General features: G+C 37.2%; 1 protein-coding gene across 1 annotated transcript in view; it reads left to right on the top strand.

Annotated features, from left to right (window-relative positions):
• Positions 1-22,476, top strand: part of CEP290 (centrosomal protein 290) — a 101,255-nt gene that overhangs the window by 63,347 nt on the left and 15,432 nt on the right. Inside the window, exons 32-46 of the mRNA XM_044980233.1 lie at positions 1,509-1,620; positions 1,994-2,449; positions 3,567-3,731; positions 4,042-4,149; positions 4,241-4,375; positions 5,008-5,274; positions 6,533-6,640; positions 7,663-7,862; positions 9,906-10,119; positions 10,715-10,852; positions 11,565-11,786; positions 13,103-13,216; positions 15,666-15,811; positions 18,396-18,551; positions 19,063-19,186. Coding sequence (XP_044836168.1) covers positions 1,509-1,620; positions 1,994-2,449; positions 3,567-3,731; positions 4,042-4,149; positions 4,241-4,375; positions 5,008-5,274; positions 6,533-6,640; positions 7,663-7,862; positions 9,906-10,119; positions 10,715-10,852; positions 11,565-11,786; positions 13,103-13,216; positions 15,666-15,811; positions 18,396-18,551; positions 19,063-19,186 — 2,665 coding nt within the window. The remainder of the gene's footprint in view (positions 1-1,508; positions 1,621-1,993; positions 2,450-3,566; positions 3,732-4,041; positions 4,150-4,240; positions 4,376-5,007; positions 5,275-6,532; positions 6,641-7,662; positions 7,863-9,905; positions 10,120-10,714; positions 10,853-11,564; positions 11,787-13,102; positions 13,217-15,665; positions 15,812-18,395; positions 18,552-19,062; positions 19,187-22,476) is intronic.

The raw sequence follows: 22,476 nt of genomic DNA, 5'->3' as shown, positions 1-22,476 counted from the left end.
AATCTGATTTAGAAGAACACTGATTCTGATGGGACTTAAGCAAATGCTTATGTGCTGTCCTCAATAGGCATGAATGTAAGCAGGTGCTTAAATGCTTTCCTGCATAAGGGCCTTAATTAGATACAACAACTTTTTGTGGTTATTAAAATATTTCAGACAAATTAGCAAAACAATAATTTGTTCCCTTTGTTGCATCCTTATCAAGTACACCTCTACCCCAATATAACGCTGTCCTTGGCAGCCCAAAAATCTTACCGTGTTATAGGTGAAACCGAGTTATATTGAACTTGCTTTGATCTGCTGGAGTGCGCAGCCCTGCCCCCCCCCAGAGCACTGCTTTACCGCGTTATATCCGAATTTGTGTTCTATTGGGTCACGTTATATCGGGGTAGAGGTGTATATAGAAAACTGGTGAAAGTACTGCGGGGAAACAAAAATATTAATTTTTGGAAAATAAATTGATACTTCATTGAGAATTTTTTTTAAAAAGTATTTTGAAAGAATCCTGTTTATACAAAGTATTTAAAATATCATTACCTAAGTGTTGTCATATTTGCCCCAAAACAAGATCTTTGAATTAATCTTCTCTCATTTATACCCATCTGAAAGTTGTCATCAGACATAACAAATAGCTTTTTTTTTTTTTTCATAAGAATGTCTGCAGTAAAAAATAGCAGAGGAAGTGACATGAAAATAAATATTATATATTCTGTAAAATGAATTGTTTCTAAATATGTTTTTCTTAAGTAATATTAGGCTTTTGTTTTTGCAGTAAAAGACAAATACTGGTTTTGTTGTGGAAGATACTTAATCAAGACTTTTGTGTATCAAAATATCCAAAAGTAAAAAGCAAATCTGCAATGCCATGTAATTGCAGAGATTATAAAGATGCTACAAGATATTAATAGTTCATCTTTCTGACTTCACAAGATTATGAATTATGAATTGACATACTAACATTTGTGGCCTAGAAATATAATTGTGACTGTGGACAGTGGTCTCTCTGTGTAAACAGTCTATACCCCTTCCAGGACTCCTCTCTACTGTTTGTTTTTGTTTTTTTCTGTTCTGTATAGAGCAATTATAAACTTTTGTAAAGACATTTTTAATAAGGTTCTTGTAACAGGTCTTCTCCTGTAATCTTGAAGTCAACTGGGATGTTTGCCATTGATGTAAGTAGTGAAACTGAAGAATCAGATCCATAAACCTCAGCCTTATTTCCAAAATAGGCATGAGAAGAGATTAGCAGGAGCTTTAATAATGGGGACAGTATCCAAATTACTCATCCATACTTGTATATGGGAGGGGAAAAGATCTGGAAATGCTGAAAAGTATGTTAACTTTGAATCTCCTAATATGAGGGAGAGATGCCTATAAGCACCTCTCTTCAGGACCTTTTGTGTAGTAGAGCTTAACATTTTATTGGTAAAGGAACTTGGACACCATTTTAGCTTGAAGGATTATTTAATATTTTAAATTGGTATAGTATTCTTGTTTCCCTCTACTAGGTTAAGGGAGCTTTCTGATATTGCCAAAATGCAAGTTGCAGCTCTGGACGCACGGCAGCAATCCAGAGAGAAGGAAGTGGAATCCCTTCGAATGCAAGTTTTAGACTATCAGGTATGGTCAGTACTGCCCTGCTTTGTTAAAACTTTATAGTTAACTGATTTATTTTGGGAGGAAGGGTTAGGGATAGAATATTTTTATATTAGGTTAAGGAAGTGCTTTCATCATATTTTGGAGAAATATTATTTTTAAAATCTGTTTTTGAAAAGACAGATTTTTTTTTATTATTATTTTGGCTATAGAAGTAATACTGAACAAAACATGAATTGATGTGAGGCCAGATGCTGCTTCCATTGATGCCCAGAAGAGTTTTGCCATTAACATTAGGCATTGTAATGTGGTAATCACTTACACTTCATATGTTTTAATTTTCAATAAATAATTTTATATTTTAAAAAATGTCTGTGTTATATATTTTGGTGCTTAGGCGCAGTCAGATGAAAAAGCTCTTATTGCAAAATTACACCAGCATATCGTAGCTCTTCAGATTAGTGAGACCACTGCTGTGGGCAAGCTAGAAGCACTTACAATGAAACTGCAAAAGATGGAGATTTATAATCTACGCCTAGAACAGAAGCTTGATGACAAAGAGCAGGGATTATACTATGCCCGACTAGAAGGGAGAAATAGAGCCAAACATCTACGCCAGACTGTGCAATCTCTGCGGCGACAGTTTAGTGGTGCTCTGCCCTTGGCACAACAGGAAAAATTCTCTAAAACCATGATTCAGCTACAGAATGACAAATTAAAAATCATGGAAGAAGTCCAGCGTGCTCAGGAAGAGCGTCGAAACATAGAGAACAGAGCAAGGGAGATGGAATTAAAAGTAAAAGGTTTAGAAGAGTTAATAGGCACACTGAAAGATACAAGAGGAGCCCAAAAGGTTTGACATCTTATAGCTTTTAGTAATCATTAATTTTTTATATGTTTAATTAAAACTTTAATCTACTCTGTACGCTGAATTTTTGCTTTAATATGTGCCTTCATGATTTCAGAATATGCAATATTGTAACATCTGTTTGTTTTGTTTTCTAAAGAAAGGATAATGGCCAGCTTTACTAGTTGGTATATAAGACCATGTCTACGCTTACTGGTAGATCAGCACTGTTATGATCGATGCAGCTGTGTTGATTTAGCGGGTCTGGGGAAGACCTGCTAAATCGATCGCAGAGCACTCTCTGGTCAACTCCCGTGCTCCACCTCCCCAAAAAGAGTAAGGGAAGTCAGTGGCAGAGCGTCTCCTGTCGACCCAGCGTTGTGTAGACACCTCGGTAAGTTGACCTAAGCTACGTCGACTTCAGTTACATTATCCATGTAACTTAAGTAGTGTAACTTGAGTTGACTTGCCGTGGTAGTGTAGACCAGCCCATAGTCTAAGCAGGGTCAGACTTGTTTTTCTTTTGATTGGAGGCCTCTAAAGCAAATTTAAATTCTGTAGGAAGCGGTATTAGAGATTCAAAACAGTATGAAATAGGAAGCACCGTGCTACCCACTTTTGGCACAAGTCCCAACTACTTTTGGCCATTAAAAATCCCATGTCACTTTTACCAAAAAAAAAAAAAAAAAAAAGTAGGGATGTTAACTCTGGCATCCGGGGCAAATTGTTATTTGGGTAATTATATTTTGCCTTTTCTAAATAGTTACCTTTCAACTGAATAAGACATTCTCATTTTCTGTCCCAACTATTGTATAGTATTGCATTCTCTATTTAAAGACATTTGTATTACTATGGTGGGTAAAGTGGCCTTGGGATATTTAGTTTTCAATCAGTCTGTAAAGTTTTTTGAGCATTTTGGGATTTATGTAAGTGATAGATATTGCTACTGTTAGTGTGTGTGTATATATATAGTTGAATGTTATAGTTCATTATATACAACTTTTGTGGGTTGTTTTGCAAACTTAGTTTCACTTTGGAAAAGACATCCAAATTCCCTAAATGCTCTTTTCATCTGATTAAGATGATAATGATAATGAACTGTATGAACTATTATTATTTACAGGTAATTGAATGGCATATGAAAATGGAAGAACTTCGTCTCCAGGAACTTAAACTGAATAGAGAGTTAGTCAAACAAAAAGAAGAGATGAAATATTTGAATAATATCATTTCTGAATATGAGCGTACAATCAGCAGTCTGGAAGAAGAAATTGTACAGCAGAGCAAGGTATAAACTTCTGCATGGTGTTAGAATAACAATATATTTTCTGTTTTATTTAATGATTTTTAAAATTCTTTTGTTACATTTAAAAAACTCATAACTGACAAGTACAAGATGTATGATACTTAAATGTCTGTTATCCCATGCTGTTACAGTTAAAGATGAATTGCCGTCAATGGCACATTGGAATTGCTTTCAAATTCTCTAAAGTAGGGGTGAAATCCTTGTCCTGTTGAAGTGAATAGTAATGTTCTCATTTACATCAGTGGGTCAGGATTTCAATGCAGATCTCTTTAATCAAGCTTTTTTTTTATAGTTTTATGAAGAGCGGCAGATGGCTTGGGATCAGAGAGAAGTAGAGTTAGAACGTCAGCTAGACGTATATGACCGTCAGCAAAATGAAATACTTAGTACTGCTCAAAAGGTACCTATACTGATTTATTTTAAATAAATTAATAAGTGTGCTGATTAGAGTTGTCAGAGAAATAATGTTCATATCTGTCTTTTCTGTGCAGTTTGAAGATGCTACAGGTTTGGTTCCAGATCCTAGTTTGCCCCTTCCACAGCAGCTTGAGCTAGCTTTGAGGAAAATTAGGGAGCACATTCGAACAATCCTAGAAACTCAAGCAACCTGCAAATTATTAGAAGAGGTAATTAGATGAATCTACACCTAAACTATTAAAAGCATATGTATAGAACAAGAATAAATATGTTCACATGTGTAATATGAGGCATGCATTTATAAGAAAAGAGTACCACTGAATAGTTTGAATACTGTGAAAAGCTAATTTCTGTTGCTCTTTAGGTATGAAAAAACTCAAACAGGAAGAGAATTGGAAACAGTTTATATTCAAGGTGCTGAGATTGTGTAAAATTAGGTTTCTTAGTACTAATTAGGTTTAATTAGCATTCTGTAGCATTAATTGATTTAATTAACATTATGTTAAATTTAACAAATCGCACCACTAATTCCTTTAAGAAAGGGTACCAAAGTGAGACTCTGTTACATAGATTTCTTATCAAACACTAAATATAAAATTAATCCTTTAAAAACACTTTATTAATAAATTTGGTATGTAAATACATTGTGCTATGAAAATTCCGCACAGAGAAATACAAATTATAATTGTATTGGTGTGTAGTGTGTCTAATAATCCCAAGTAGGGAAAATTGAATACAACGCCATTTTTTGATTTGTAATTCGATTTAGACGTATTCTGACACATTTCTTTTTTAAAACGTAATATTTCTATTAGATTAGTAATAATTTCCTTTGTTGTAGAAACTGAAAGAGAAAGAAACTGCACTGTGGAAAGCAGAACAAAATGTTTTATCAAGAGACAGAGTTATAAATGAACTAAGGCTTCGATTACCTGCAACAGCAGAAAGAGAGAAGATAATAGCTGAGCTAGGTAGAAAGGAAGATGATCCAGAACACCATCATGCCCTGAAAATGGCCCACCAAACCATTACAAATATGCAAGCAAGACTAAATCAAAAGGAGGAAGTGTTGAAGAAGTATCAGCATCTCCTTGCAAAAGCTAGAGAGGTATACACACTTTTTGTGTTATCTTGTATTATTTTTTTTTAAGAGTTTGAGTTAACTTTGTGCTCAGTCCTGCTTTCAGTGGAGGCCTGGCAAAATTCCCATTGACTTCAGTAGGAGCAGAACAGGGACTTTATTATGAATTTCTCATTGCACAAAGTTCAGGTTTTCTTAACCTCTTGTATTTAAAAATTTATTTATGTAAAAATTTTCTGATAGTTCTCCTTTGGAATTGCTTTAATATGGCAGGACTAGGAAGCAAAGTCTGCAGTTAACAAATAGTATAAGTCTACATTTTGGTTGTTTTTCATGCACTTTCCTTGAAAAAAACCAAACAGAATTCTGTGCTGTAGCGGTTCATTATGGCTCAGATCATGCATGCAGCGATCTTACATGGGTAGACTCTTGCACAGGTCTCATTACAGGATTGTGACCTGTGGTTGCAGTTATGAAAACATTTTATTCATTAGCTGTATAAGAACTTAAAAAAATTCTTTAAGATGAATTTAAAGTTTGTTAAAGATGCCAGTTTGATGAGGAAACGAGGTGCATAAATAGATGGAAAAGACAAGAAATGGTGAAGAGAATGACAATATTAAAGGAGATGGTAGAGAGAACAATCAGGAAAGGCAGGAATACTGATTCTTTGGGAAGTATGATAGCACTGAAAACCGTATAAAAGGAAGGCAGAGAGGCAAATATGCTCAACACCTTTCTTGAGATTCCATGAGTCTTGTACCTTAGTCAGACCCATAATCAGTGGCTCCTGCATGACCATATCAATTTATTAAATACTCCTTGGTCTGCCTGACAGAATAAGGAGTGTTCTATGATTGATGCTCTACCTATGTACACAAAACCGGTGAGTACAGAATGTTACAAACTCCAAGCTTTGTCTTGCAGTTTGAGAATTAAAGAAGGGAAAATTCTCTCTTTCAGGGTATTCGCACACTTCCAGAAAAATGTAATACTATGACTTAAATCTGAACATATTGAGAGGCTTAACTTAACATTGCATTCATGTAGTTTTGGGTTTTTACTTTTTTTTTCTTTCCTCTCCTAGAAAAAATTGCCAGGATAATGAAATTACTTTAACTCCTTAGTGCTTATATTTGCTTGCCAGTGATAGGATTTCCTCAGCTCATATTCTGTTTCAAAGAGTCAAGTAATTAGCATGGAAAGTACGCCAGTTCCATGGATTTCTGGAGTATCATGCATGTATACATGAAATAAAAAAAAAATGTTCATTTTGTGCTAATAGGAGCAAGAGGAAATCTCAAAGAAACATGAAGAAGACCTCCGGGTTCTACATCAGAAGCTAGATTTGCAAGCTGATAATTCACTTAATAAATTCAAACAAACTGCTTTGGTAGGTTTGTTGGTTTGTTTGGGATGGGGGATTATTTTGTTCAGTGTTGTATATCTGTTTGTATGTTGTTTTTTGTAAATTTTGAAAATTATGTTAATCCTCCATACCAGAGGAGCAGTTTTTTAGTTCAAGATAGTATAAACAGCAAGGTAAATAAGTAGGACTGTCATTACATTATTATTGGTGAAAATGAAATTGAAAGAATTTGAGAAAGATGAGTGAGGAAATAAGGGTCAATCAACACATTTGGTACTTCAGTGTATACGTGCATAATTCAACATATCCTAGTCTATAGAGAGCCCGTGAGGAGGTTGATGTCTTCCATTTTCTCTCTCCTTTTTTAATATTCTATAGTAGTTTCTGAAACTGGGGTCCGTGGACCCCTGGGGGTCCTCAATGGTACTTCAGGGCATCTGTGGGCCGCACTAATCAACTTCTCCCTCACCCTCCCAGCGCCTCCTGCACGCCGGGGAACAGCTGTTCAGCAGCATGCAGGAGGCGCTGGAAGGGAGGGGGAGGAGTGGGGATGGAGTGTGCTTGGGGGAAGGGAAAGAAAGAGGCGAGGAAGAGGATGGGCAGGGATGGAGCAGGAGTGGGAAAAGGTGGGGAGGGGCCTTGGGAGAAGGGGTGGAGTGAGGGTGGGGTCTGGGGCTGAGTGGGGAGCTTGGGGGTCTGTGAAAAAATTTAAATCAAAATGAGGGCCCTTGGGTTGCTAAAGTTTGAGAATCACTGTCCTATAGTAAATAAAATAAGCTCCTAACCCTAATTAAAGATTTGCCTTTGACACTGTTTCTCAAAAACTGACCACCTATATTTAACCAGTTATATAACTACTCTTCAGATACAGAGACCATTTACCAATGTTCAGTGTGGCTATGAGTCACATCACTGGTTATAGAATATAGTGTAAATGTTGCTGCTTGGTTATGTTTGGGATCAAATTTAACATAATGAAATAATTGCAGCACTTTGCTGTATAAGATGTAGAATATTTAATACGAATGATTTTTCTGTTTTTATAGGAGTTAATGAAAAAACCTTCTTTATCAGTTCCCACCAACAAACATTTCATTCGTTTGGCTGAGATGGAGCAAACAGTAGCAGAACAGGACAACTCTCTCGCTTTACTTCTAGGCAGATTAAAGAAAACATCATGTGATTTGGAGAAACAAAAACAACTTACTTTATTAAAAATCAAAGAGTTTGAAAACATCAAGGCTCAGTAAGTATTTAGATTTAGTATTAAGACCATTTATTGAATTAGAATAACAGAAGATTAGAGTTGGAAGAGACCTCAGGAGGTCATCTAATCCAGCGCTTCTCAACCAGGGGTCTGCGAGCCCTTTCAGGGGTCTGCGGAGCTCCAGGGCTGAAACCTGCAGCCCCCCGGCCCTAGCCGGAGGCGGTGTGGGGATGAAGCTGGCGGTCCCCCTCCCCACAGCTGGGAGTGATGTGGGGCTGAAGCTGGCACCCCTCCCCTCACTCCCCAAGCCAGGAGCAGCGGGGGGCTGAAGTCGGGAGCCCCAGTGCCCGCCACCCCCCGCTGAAGCTGGAAGCTGCACTGGGAGCCCTCCCGCCCGCACACAGCCCCTAGCTACCCCCTGCCTGCACCCGGAATTACCCCCTGCCTGCACACAGCCCCTAGCTGCCCCCTGTCTGCATCCTGAGCTGCCCCCTGTCTGCATCCTGAGCTACCCCCTCCTGCACCCTGAGCTACTCCCCTGCCCGCACACAGCCCCTAGCTGCCTGTCTGCATCCTGAGCTATTATCCTCACTTCACACAGCCCCTAGCTACCCCCTCCGAGCACCCTGAGCGGTTTTCAAACTTTTTGAACTGAGTCCCCCCCTTTGAGTTATATTTTTTGGTTGCATCCCCCCACAGCCCAGACAGGCTAGGTGGTCTCCTGAATGAGTCTGGAGGTGGTGCTCCCTCCCTGGACCCTGCTGTATGGAGCTGGCTCGAGTCCCACCAGTCTTTGCCCGCCGAAAATAGAAGTAAAACTATGCCTATGCCCAAGGGTCCCCCGACCCTGGCCCGGAGCCCCGCGCTCTCTCCCCTTCCCCTGCCAGGCCCTGTTGTTTTTGTAGCATGTTGAGGTGGACCTCAGAAAGAAAAAGGTTGAGAACCTCTGATCTAGTCCAACCCCCCTGCTCAAAGCAGGACCATCTCCAACTAAATCATCCTAGCCAGGGCTTTGTCAAGCCGGACCTTAAAAACCTCTAAGAATGGAGATTCCACCACCTCCCTAGGTAACCCATTCCAGTGCCTCACCACCCTCCTAGTGAAATAGTTTTCCCCAATATCCAACCTAGACCTCCCCCACTGCAACTTGAGACCAGTGCTCCTTGTTCTGTCATCTGCCACCACTGAGAACAGCCCAGCTCCATCCTCTTTGGAAACCCCCTTCAGATAGTTGAAGGCTGCTATCAAATCCCCCCTCACACTTCTTTTCTGCAGACTAAATAACCCCAGTTCCCTCAGCCTCTTTTCATAAGTCATGTGCCCCAGCCCTCTAATTTTTTTGTTGCCCTCTGCTGGACTCTCTCCAGTTTGTCCACATTCTTTCTGTAGTGGAGGGCCCAAAACTGGACGCAATACTCCAGAAGTGGCCTCACCGGTGCTGAATAGAGGGAAATAGTCACTTACTTTGATCTGGCTGGCAATGCTCCTTGCAGCCCAATATGCTGTTAGCTTTCTTGTACATGCTTTAGCAACAATTTGTTAATATGACTGCTGAATGTAAGGTTTGATTGAAGAAACTAACCTAATAATTTATAAAGCCACAAGTATAACTTTAAAATATTTGTTTTGTGGATTGTCATCAAGGCTGTCATTTGAAAATTGTTGTTTAAAATATGTAATGGTCAATTATAAATGTTGCATTATTGAACACTTCCTTTTAAATTGAAATTGTGGTGCTCTGAACATAGTTTTTTGAACTGTCAAAAATATTTTTTTATATTTTTAACAACATATTGGGCTTGCTATGCAAAAGAGATGAAAGTCATGAAAATTTAGCCCATATGATATGTTTAAGAAAAGGAAATTGTTATCTAGTCTTTCTTGCTTTACTCATGTGAGTAGTCCCACTGGTGCTGTGCATTTGATCACTGTTTGGTATTAATTCAGGAAGTGGGACCACAATAATTCTCTAATCTGAAATTATAAAAAATGTGTAATATTTTTTCAGTCTTTTCTAATCCACCTGGATCTTACTAAATTAAGTACTTCTTGACACTGCTATTTATTACTTTGTTGTACTAGGCTTGAAGAAAAGCATGTAGCTGAAGTGAAAAAACTGAAAGATGAAGCAAATGAATTGAGAAACCTGTTATCGCAGATAGAGAATGAATTGCTGCAAGTAAAAACTGAATTAGCGGCCCAAAAAGAAGCAAATAATAGAGCGCCAACAACTACAATGAAAAACCTAGTGGAAAGGTTGAAGAACCAGTTAGCCTTAAAAGAGAAACAACAGAAAGTAAGTAATTTTAAAATTATTTTATTATTTAGCATCTATCATGGAGACAAGAAGTTGATGTAAAACCAAATAACTATGAAAATTATGAATAGCAAACACTTCCACAACTTTTTTTTCAGAAGTGCCACTAGTGAGTTTAAGAGATGGACAAAGAATACCTGAAAGATGCCCTTCTGTGGAGATTCATTAGGGCTGTATAGCCTGCTGTAGAAAAAGGACCAAAAAATTAATGAAATTTGATGTAGAATTTAACTTCTCTGTAATTTTTGGAGCCAGATTCACCGATATACTTCAGCTGCTTTATGCTACTCTGGTGATGCAAAACAGCCTTTAACTTAGTTTAAATGGCCAACTAAGCTGCATTTTTTGTGTTGCCAGAGTATTGCAAAGCAATCAGAGCATAGCAGTGAATGTGGCTCATCATTGTAAATCATATGGAAACTGGCCAAAATATTATATGAATTGTGCTGTTAGTATGGAATACATATGGGTAATTTAACATAAAAGGTAGTACAATTTAATTCCCTTTAGCAATTTTTTAACATTCATTTTCAGCAACTTGCTTACTTACAAACGAATTTGTTGATATTTTCAGGCTTTGAGTAAAGCACTTCTGGAGCTCCGAGCAGAAATGACTGCTAATGCTGAACAGCAGATTATTTCTGTAGCATCACAAAAAGAGGCATACATGAATGTTCAGCAGATTGTTGACAAACAAACAAAGGAGCTTACGGTAAGCACTAATTAACCTCCTTATACTGTGTTCTACATTGTATTCTTATTTGAAAAGAGAACACAATGTTTATAATTTCATTTTGAGTATTATAATAATGAATGTTGTACTGTCATAAGGTTTGATACAACTCCCAGTGAAGTGAATGACAGTCTTTCTATTGACTTTATTGGGAGTTGGATCGGGCACATTGTGTACATTTGTTTTTAAATATTAAAACAAATAATCAAACAAAATGTGTAAGTACGTACAGTGCCGCTAATTAGCCTACATCTTTTCTTCAGAATTTTAGAACTTACACATAAGAACACTTACATCAGGTTTAAACTTGGTATATAAAGGTTCAACCTAAGGCAGCTTTTTCTTAACACAGAAAATAAATTTGGTTTTGCCATTTAAGAAAAAAACACCCCAAACGTTGATTATTTTGGTTGTTTATTTTACTTATTTAAATTTAAACTTAAAAATGTTTTTCAAACTGACTTTTTGCTACTTAAACATATCAGCAGATTTATAGGAATTTACAAATGATCTTCTAAGTGATTATTTTAACACATTTTACTTTACAGATTACTTAAATATAGTTGACAATATATGAAATAACTGATTTGAGAAATGTCTGTGGAATCCAGGAAATATACCTCCTTAACCTCAATATGTTTTTGTTAGGTGGCAACCTTGACTAACACTTTTTAAAAATTTATTTTTATAGACTCATATAGAGGAATTAAATGAGCAACTAACAAAATTCAAAGATGCCCTTAAAGTAAGTAAAACTAGAGAGCGCTCTTTGTTAGATGAGATGGATGATTTAAACCAAGAACTTCAAAAAAAGCAAAAAGCCATTACTAAAGGGCTAAGAGAAAAAGAAGAAATGGAAAACGAAAACGAAGAACTGAAAAAGCGGATAAAAAGACTAACAAACAGCATTCAGGTGAGCTTAGTTTTTATTAGTGTAAAAATCTAGGGATTCAGTCAAATATTATCTAATGGATGTACTGTTTTTGGAAGACTGAGTATGATTAACAAGCAGAGGGACCAATACATGTTGAGGAGAATTTAGAGATTGGAGGCAGCAGACACCAGACAGTGTAGTGGGGGTGCCACCAAGCCATTGGCTGGCATCCTTTGTTGTAGATGTCAAATGTGGGTAAGATGCTGAAAGAGACTAGCTCTCTGAGGTGAAGATGAATGAAAGACCCAGGAGATGGCTTGTAGAACTCACAGCTTGTAAGAAGACGGGGAGATTTAAATTATTGCAAACTGAGGGGACTCTCCTTTCATCTCACAGTAGGAGGTCAAGGAGATTCAAAGGTGAGCTGAAACCTAGGTGTATAGGCTGAAAAGGTCCAGCCCTAGATATTAGTTATATGGCAATGAGATAATTTAATACCATAATAGACACAAGTAAATGCTTTGTGGTTTTCTGAGAGGGTTTAGCTTCAACCTCCAGTTACAGATAATTAAAAATTAACAAAGTTGCAGTCCACTTTAAATACGTCCCTTTGTTTCATTTTTGTATGTGCCCTGGTCAATCCACCACTTCAATTACTTATTCCCTCCATGGACATACTGTTTTTCTAGGAGCTGCCATTTTATTTACTCTCTTCTATCCTTCTCAATACAATCTATATGTAGTAGATCATTCTATGCTACTGGTAATGCAGTTCCCAGCAGTCTCCAGTTGGATTCCTCTCAGATATTTAAGCAGGAATTACTGGTACTAGTTTATTTTTGCCAAATGAACGTGGTCTTAAAATGTTTTAAAACTCTCTGTATATTGTCTGTGCTCTGTAGAAAAATATTTCTAAGTAAAAGTGTTTTTTCTATCTATGTATTCATTCTTTTTTCATTTCTAAATCTGCAAATAGAGATTTCACATACTATTAAATTCTCAGGTATGTGTCCTTTAAACCAAGTTGTGTGAACTCATCTGATTTGAAAGAGTCATTGTAATTTACAGAATTTAATACCTAACCCTTACTAAGTTTTAGAACAGTAATAGTGTAAATTTCTTTTTTGAGTCCATTACTCATGACCAAATATAAAGTAACAATCCAACACTTAAATAGTAGTTGTAATCTTTAAAGAGACACATTTTAACCTAAATTGTAATATTTATTCAAAGCACTTCCGTTGAAATGAATAAATCAGTCAATATTTAGTTTCTGTATTTATCCTAGTGGAGAAAAAGTAGGAAAGTATCTAAATGGTGATCATTAAGCTGTAAAGATAATCATAATTTTTCAGAGCAAAGCTGATGAACAAAAATTCATCGATGAACTTCAGAAAAAAATTAAAAAGCTTGAAAGTGAAGTTGAAAAGAGTGAGGAGGTAGAAAAGAAAAGTGTAAAAGAAGACAAGGTATGTGACAAGGCATCATTTAATTTGTGGTATTGAAAGGGACAGCATCAACTTGAAATCTACCCACTTTAAGAAAAACAACAAATCAGAAGTGGCTTCAGAAATTTCACCTGCTCCTGATTCCCCTTACCAATTTTTCTGATGTTATTTTATATTTTATTAATATTTTCCCTTCCCTTCTTGCTGAATATAAAATCTGTACAAAACATTTAGGAAACTGACTCAAATGTACAAGATAACAGTGACTGACTACATATAAAGTATTGTCAAATTCATAAAGTAAAGAAACTGAAAAACATAATTTCTTTCAGTGGTAGCAACCTATGGTGTTTCTTGTAACCATAGCAGTTTAAAAACATTTTGAGACAAAAATATGATTTTTTTTTTTAAATGGATGGATGGATGGTGTCCCTTCAAAAAGATACATTTCCTAATGGATATCTCTGCAGCTGATTGATTCTGACTGGCGAAGGATGTATTTATTCAGTCTGTTGGGTTTTTTTCTGCTGTTATGGTAGCAGATTAAGTGTCTTGTCTTGGTACCTAGTAAAGCAGACTGGAGCAAAATACATGTTTTGTTCTCAAATTGCATTCAGTGGCATTTTATACATTCAAGATGATTTTAAGCAAGAGCTTACAATTCCCATTAGAGAAGTTTGAAGCACTGTACATAAATTGCTAGTGTTTGAGATGTATTTTTGTCTTGTACTATGGAGGGGTGAGTGTGTGTGTATTTGTGTGTATGTGTATATATATATATATATATATATATAATTTGTTTTATTTTAGTTTCCATAGCAGTAATGTATTTGTAAATGTTCTACATATGTATGTATGGAATTAAAAATAACGAATACACTTAGACCGTGGTCCTGCAACTAAGTCCGTGCAGGTAGATCTCTACTCTCAAATAGAATCCCATTGAATTCAGTGAGGCTGTCTGTATATAGCTCCTTGTATCCATGTGGTGGCCCATTGACTTCAGTGGGAGTTTCTTCAGGATTAAGGGTGTGCCTATGCAGAGCTGAGATTTATGTATGTTATGTATTGGTTCTGCAGACTGAATCTTGGGTGTAAAACCACTTTGAGTTCTTACGTTTATTTCTCTTTTGCCAGCCTCATGGTAAGGAATGTTTTTAGTTCTTGAAATTACTTATACAGGTTTGTAGTGAGAGCATTATTAATCAGTGAAAGAATACATTTCCAACAAGTAATTGAAGTGGTTGATCCAAACTAATGCAAATTACACCTAACTTTTCAAGACATTTTATGCTATTTGATATTATTCAACATGACTTTCCGAATCAGTCTTAGTGCCGAATTCTGCAATGACATATGCACATCACATGCACACGTTTCTGCAGGATTGGAACATTGGTCACAACTTCGAATTTTGCAGGAGGTAGGGGCTTTATCTTAAGGAAGCACTGTTTCAGTTGCTAAATAACCATGTTTTTATTAAGGACTCACACTCCCTGACTCCACAGTTAAGGTTGTTTCTCATTATGTTTCTCATTATGAAATTTGATTCACTGAATCTAGTTCACTGATTTTTCAAAAGACATGCTCCAGGTAATCACTTTGATCTTTTTTTGTGCTAGGACAGCTATCCACCAATTCTCAACGTTGCACAGCTGGGATCTCATGACCCAGATAAAATACTAAATCCTATTAAATGCTAGGAAAAATAATCTCTTCACCTCCCCCCCCCACACACACATTTTCCTCTGAATCAGATCTCAATTCGTTTTTGTAGGTAATAGTACAAGTTTAAAGTGGATGTGGAAAAGAAAAGAGAGAATCAACTAAGGGAGGCGAGGGACTCCAGAACAAAACAACTTCATTGCCACCTGTAAAAATAACATTAGCTTAGCTTTTTCAATAGCCATTTGTCATAAAGTCACCTTGTTTTCTGTTATAAAAACTGAATTGGGACTATTAAGTAGAAATTCATTTTTCTGTGATAGAAAGTGAGTTTAAAATCACCATTGGACCAGCAACTACGATACTGCAGGGGCATCTGAGCTCTTGGTGAGTTGGAGGAGGAAAGAGGGGTCTGCTGTATATATTATAATTAGCACAGAATAGCATCATGATCTTTTCTCCTATCTTCCGTTAACTTGTTTCAAAGTGGGAGAATATCTTGTGAAAGCATCCCTAACATTGGATTTCATAAAAATGTTTCAGTCCTTTTTTGTAAAGTCAATGTTTAATTTTACAGAACGATTCTCTGATAGCATTCAGATGTACCAGATTGTGCATCAGATTTCATAACACCCAGTATATGCACCAATCACCTAGTAATAATTGCTATATTTAAACCTCTATTTTTGTTTAAAATTTTGAAACGGGAACTTTAATCAAATAGTGCTAGGCTGACTTGTTTCTTGTTCTGTGGTGTTAAACTAGACCAAAAGGAAATCTTACTTTGTTTTTTAATGTTTTACAGAGCTCTAGGGAAGAAATAGCTAGGTGGGAAGAGGGTAAAAAATGGCAAGCGAGGATGGAAGGGATGCGGAACAAACTAAAAGAAAAGGAGAAAGAAATGGACACTTTAACAAAACAGTTCAATACATTAAAGGAACTTTATTCCAAGTGAGTTGATTTTAATTAGATGTATTTCTAAACTGATGGAATAAAATAAAGGAAACTTGGTTTCTTGGTTACAAAAATATTGTAACAGTTTTATTATATTAACAAAACTAGATGCTTATAATTTACATTTAAGTTGAGACTACAGGGGACAACTTATTTTCAAGCAGCAAGCTGCCTTTATGTTTCTAGCTATTTTAGTATCCTGTTTTCTATAGGAGCTGACGGTATTTTATTAATTAAATTAGTTTTGCTCAAAGACTGTTTCTAAGTTCTCTATTAATAATTAGGGCTGTCAAGCGATTAAAAAAAATTAATCGTGATTAATTGCACTGTTAAACAATAATAGAATACCATTTATTTAATTTTTTGATGTTTTCTACATTTTTAAATATATTGATTTCAATTACAACATGGAATACAATGTGTACAGTGCTCACTTTATATTTATTTTTGATTACAAGTATTTGCACGGTAAAAAAAAAGTGTTTTTCAATTCACCTAATACAAGTACTGCAGTGCAATCTCTTTATCATGAAAGTTGAACTTACAAATGTAGAACTACGTCAAAACAAAACAAAACAAAAAAAAACTGCTAGTGTCTGCAAGTCCACTCATTCCTGCTTCTTGTTCAGTCATCGCTCAGACAAAAAAGTTTGTTTACATTTGCAGGAGATAATGCTGCCTGCTTCTTGTTCACAGTGTCACCTGAAAGTGAAAACAAACGTTCTCATGGCACTGTTGTAGCTGGTGTCACAATATATTTACATGTCACCATAAAGTGAGAACAGGCATTTGCATGGCACTTTTTTAGCCGGCATTGCAAGGTATTTACGTGCCAGCTATGCTAAACATTTGTGTGCCCCTTCATGCTTCAGCCCCCATTCAAGGGGACATGTGTCCATGCTGATGACTGGGTTCTGCCTGATAACGATCCAATGCAGTGCGGACCAACACATGTTCATTTTCATTATCTGAGTCAGATGCCACTAGCAGAAGGTTGATTTTCTTTTTTGGTGGTTTGAGTTCTGTAGTTTCCGCATTGGAGTGTTGCTCTTTTAAGACTTCTGAAAGCATACTCCACACCTCGTCCCTCTCAGATTTTGGAATGCACGTCAGATTCTTAAACCTTGGGTCAAGTGCTGTAGCTATCTTTAGAAATCTCACATTGTTACCTTCTTTGCGTTTTGTGAAATCTGCAGTGAAAGTGTTGTTAAAATGAACGACATGTGCTGGGTCATTATCTGAGACTGCTATAACATGAAATATGTGGCAGAATGCGGGTAAAACAGACCAGAGGACATACAATTCTCCCCCAAGGAGTTCAGTCACAAATTTAATTAACACATTATTTTTGTAATGAGCGTCATTGGCGTAAAAGCATGTCCTCTGGAATGGGGGCTGAAGCATGAAGGGGCACACAAATGTTTAGCATAGCTGGCACGTAAATACCTTGCAATGCTGGCTACAAAAGTGCCATGCAAATGCCTGTTCTCACTTTATGGTGACATTGTAAATAAGAAGAGGGCAGTATTATCTCCTATAAATGTAAACAAAATGTATGTCTTAGCGATTGGCTGAACAAGAAGCAGGACTGAGTGGACTTGTAGGCTCTGAAGTTTTACACTGTTTTGTTTTTGAGTGCAGTTATGTAACAAAAACATCTACATTTTTAAGTTGCACTTCCACGACAAAGAGATTGCACTACAATACTTGTATGAGGTGAATTGAAAAATACTATTTCTTTTATCATTTTTACAGTGAAAATATTTGTAATAAAAATATACACTTTTTTATTTCAATTACAACACAGAATACAATATATGAAAATGTAGAAAAACATCTAAGATATTTAATAAATTTCAGTTGGTATTCTACTGTTTAATTAAAACTGCAATTAATTGCTATTAATGTTTTTGAGTTAATCGCATGAGTTAACTGTGATTAATCAGCAGCCCTATTAATAATTTGTTTTTAATCACAGTCAAAGAAGCACCAGCTGCAGGTGAGGACAGACTTTTCTTACCACTGTTTAGTTTCATCAGACTACTAGAATTAGCAGCTGTCTTAGTCTGCAGTGTTGACACCTCCAGCATTGTGATGACCAAGACTTTTTCAGCAAAACTCAAGAAAAGATGTTTATTTCATTTAACCATGTTTTCAATGTAGTCATATCAAAATTTTCACTGACCTAGAATTCAAGAGATGAAAAGGAACAAAAGAATAACAAGAATTATATATATTTGTAAGTTCCTTTCACTAGCTGTGCTTTGCTTGGGCTTTCCCTTTTTGTAAAGGGGTACATAAATGTAAAATATCAATGAATGCTTAAGCAAAATCTGCAAGTGATTTGTGAAATGTACAGTATTCACTCAGTGTTCTTTTATGAGAAACCAGAAAAAAATCTTTTATGAGAAACTAGAAAAATGTCTATTTATAAGGTAATTAATTTAAATCAAGAAAAGTTCATTGAGCAATTGGATTGCAGGTCTAGAGTCATTAGGATGAAATGCTGTTCACTTTTAGATGAAGCAGATTGGTAAACAAATGTACCAAAATTTTAGTAAAAACAAATTGAATGTTGCAGAGCTGATAAAGAGAAAATTGCTTTACAAAAGAAACTCAAGACCAGCGGTATTACTGTTGAGCATGTTGTGGGAGTGCGGGCGTCAGAGTCAGAGAAAGAGCTGGAAGAACTAAGAAAACGGAATATAGACTTAGAAAATGAAATTGCTCATATGAGGTAAGAGTTGTTCCAAAAGGAGAGACCCCATTTGAAAAGCTTACAATTTTTCCCCTTAAATACATTTTGGGTTTATTGTTCAAGGAATTAATTCACATAAATAGAAGCTGGCTCCCTGTACATAAAAGTGAAAACACAGTTGAGTCATTAGTTCAACTATAACACCTTAGCTCTGGGTTTTTTTTCTTTCAAGTTTTGGAAACGTGTTATCTTTTCAGAGTGTATGCATAATGCACCATTATTGGTAACAGAAATTTCATATAAACATCAAGAGAAAATAGACTCTTAGGATTTCTTAAGGCTGAATACTATGCCAAATTCAGAGTTCCTGGATCCTGGGGTTTATTTCATTCAGTTTATATAAATAAAATTGATTTAGTATAGCTACATTTATCTAACAAAAAATATTAAAAATCTTCAGTCTAGGAAACCAGCAGTCCATACTTGATTTACATTAAAGGATGCTTTCCTGTATTAATAACAAACATTCATTTGTTTATTTTTGATATAGAACACAACAAGCTCTCCCTCGAGATTCTGTGGTAGAAGAGTTACATTTAAAAAATCGATATTTGCAGGAAAAGCTTCATGCTTTGGAGAGACAATTTTCAAGAGACACATTTTCAAGACCTTCAGTAAGCAAACACCTTTATGTTATTACCCAAATTGAAAACTGAATGCCTCTCCTACTCAAAGACATATTTATCATCCAGCTATTATTCTGTAGTATTTGGTCCATATTGTTTCAGGTTGCAATCATCCAATACAGCAGCTGAAAAAATGAACTTTTTTCTCCTTTTATTAACCTTATGGCAATAAAGTTTAGCATTTTTTTTAATTCTAAGAACTAAAATGTATTACCGTTTTTCATAAACATTATGGGGTTAAAGGGAAGAAAGAGGTGCTTAGTGCTATAAGCACAGAGGACAGATACAGTCCTCTTAAAGTCGTCCCGGTTAATGTTGTTTCATTGCTGATCAATTAGAGAACATGCTCGTTTAAAGTTGCGCAATGCTCCCTTATAACGTTGTTTGGGTGCTGCCTGCTTTGTCCACTGCTTGCAGGAAGAGCAGCCCGTTGCAGCTAGCTGGTGGGGGCTTGGAACCAGGGTGGTCCAGCAGCCCCCCATTAGCTCCCCGCTCCCCTAAGTTCCCTGTGTGGCAGCCGCCCAGCAGGCTATCAATTGCCGGCAGTTCAGCTGTCCCTCCCCCTACTGCCATGTGCTGCTCCTGCCCTCTGCCTTGGAGAGCTGCTCCCCAGAGCCTCCTGCTTGCTGTGCATGTGTGAGAGGGGGAAGAAGGGGGCTAATGTCAGGGTGTCGTCCTCCCCCCTGCTCCTGCCCCCCGCTTACCCCATCTCCACAGAGCAGAGGACACACAGGACAGGACTCAGGACAGAGGGAGCTTTCTGGCGGTAGCTGCTGTCTCAACTTGCTGATCTACTTAAATAGGCAATGTACTTAGAGTGGGGTCAGCATACATAAAGGGGCAATGCGCACTCTCTCTCACACACACAGGGTGTGTATCTCTGTCTGCCATGCTGTGTCCCCTCCCTCCGTTTGTGCTACCTTGTAGAGTGTGAGGCTATGTTAACAATGATGCTTTAACCCTTGAGGGCTCAGCCGAGTGCTAGATTTAGCAGTAAGGCATTCCCTGGGAAATATCCCACCCTCTTCCACCCTCTGACTTCACCACCTCAACCAAGCTTCACAACCATCATTGCTGTGTACAGTATTAAATAGTTTGTTTAAAACTTATACTCTGTGTGTGTGTGTGTGTAGTCTTTTGTCTAGTGAAAAAAATTTCCCTGGAACCTAATGTGTGTCTCTCCCTCCCCCACCCCCATTTACATTAATTCTTATTGGGAAATTGGATTCGCTTAACATCGTTTCGCTTAAAGTCACATTTTTCAGGAACATAAATACAATGTTAAGCGAGGAGTTACTGTACTCCCTACCTCAAAGGTCTTACAGTCTAAAAGACATATAAGGCAAGACACACTGGGACACCCAGAGGAAGATGTCTTCTAACCCCCCTACCCCCGCTTTCATTATTTATTGCCTAGCATTGGCTAGTGTTTGGAGCTTGTTTAGGAGGGATTTGCTTTTGAATAGAACAGGGAACCAGCACAATAAGATGGAGGACAGTGTAGGGCACAGCATGGAAGAAGGTACAAAGCTGGGTGTGGCTGTAGGAAATAAATGATTCTTCGTTGATTGTGTATCAGTGTGAATCCCCCACTGTAGGTGTGCGTGCACCTCATGCACAAGATCAGATTTTTTTTTTTAATAGCAACGTCTGTCAGGGCTGTAACTGTGTCCTGTACTTCCTTGTGAGAGCATAAAGGGTGGAGTGGCTGCAGCCCTCCTTCTGTTGAGTGTGCACCTGACGAGGAGCACCCCTACAGACACGTCTTGAAGAATTCCAGTTACTGCACAAGATGAGTAACCCCTCCTTACAGGTAAAAGAAAAAACATAAAACACAGTCTATACTTATTAACAATTAGACTATTCCTGTCTAATAAGGTATTTCTCATCCAATGATCTGTCTTTCAGTGCTTATCCATCCCATAAAGCTGGGATTCACTGTTCATAAGACCTCTCCTTCCCACTGTCCGTCTTCTCCTATAAAGGATACCACTAGGGCCATTTCTCCTGCTCTTTTACAGTAGGCTATTGTCTCTTAACCAAGAGGGCCCGCTCTTCTCAGAACTCTCATGAGGTTTGTTTGTCTTTGTAAATCTCCAGCCTGCATCTAGTTCAGACAGTAACCATAGGCTGTCTCCAGGAATGTTCATTTTTCTTATATTGCTTGAGTCTGCTCTCAGACTCCCCCTCCTCAGGTGATAGGTTTCACTCACAACAGATTTGGAACACAATATCCTACAGGTTACATCACTCTAAAATTGTTACCCATTCAAACATCTTATAATAAACATGACAATCGGGTAGTTCTTTGTTTTCGGCAAAGACCACACAAGACCCTCTTCTGTGTAATATCAAGAAAATGGTCAAACACAGATGTAATGTACCTAACAGCATATGCTTGGGCATGTCTGTGACACACTGACTGTGGCATGAACAAGAGTATTTTTAGCCTTTAGAATAGAGAAGAAGCTCCAGCTCTTTTAAATGTTCAGCAGATAGAAACAGCGCTATTGTTAACACCCTAAATGTGTAGGGAGAAGACAAGTAGTCAACGATTACCCAGCTTTGTGAGACTGAGAGACTGGGAGGATGCTGTGTTGTCCACAGCAATGGAAAACCGGGGAGGAGATAATGAGCTTGGTTTTGGCTACATAGTCTCTTGCACGCAGGGTTCTCTGTATTCCTAATGTCAGATTATCTGGTTCTTAATAAATCTACCACAAGTGGACATGATGTTATATATAGGTATGTTGTCTTATTTCTTTTACTATCTACTTCTTTTCTTTTCATGCTTCATTGCACCTTTCTTCTGCTCCAGAGTGCTGCATGTGACACAGCTGCATTGACTAATTCCTCTTTTGCTAACAATGTCAGTAAACACAAGAATTTGAAATATCCGTGGAAGAAAATTGCTTCAAGTAAGGGCAAAGTAAAACACCAACCCACTCTTAGTATTACAAATGGCAGTGGAATAGATGAGGGTGCAAACATTACTGATGAATGCCTTCAGGCTGCTGGAGATGCAATTACTGAATTAACTCCAGAACAGGAAATTGAAGATTATGAAAAACATGAGAATTCAAATAATTCTAGGGTAGGATCAAAAGGCAAAAGGAGACGCTCTCTGAAAACTGAAGCTGATGAAGAGGGTATCAGTGATGAACAAGAAAATGTAACAGGACCCGGAGAGAGTGAAGTTAATGAAGAACATGATGGAGAGAAAGAAGGGAAGCAAAAAGTATGCAAGCAATCAACTAATAACAATGAAGGAAGTAGAG

The sequence above is a fragment of the Mauremys mutica genome, chromosome 1 (genome assembly GCF_020497125.1).
Source record: "Mauremys mutica isolate MM-2020 ecotype Southern chromosome 1, ASM2049712v1, whole genome shotgun sequence".
Classification (NCBI taxonomy): Eukaryota; Metazoa; Chordata; order Testudines; family Geoemydidae; genus Mauremys; species Mauremys mutica.
This window is presented reverse-complemented; position numbering and strand designations above follow the sequence as displayed.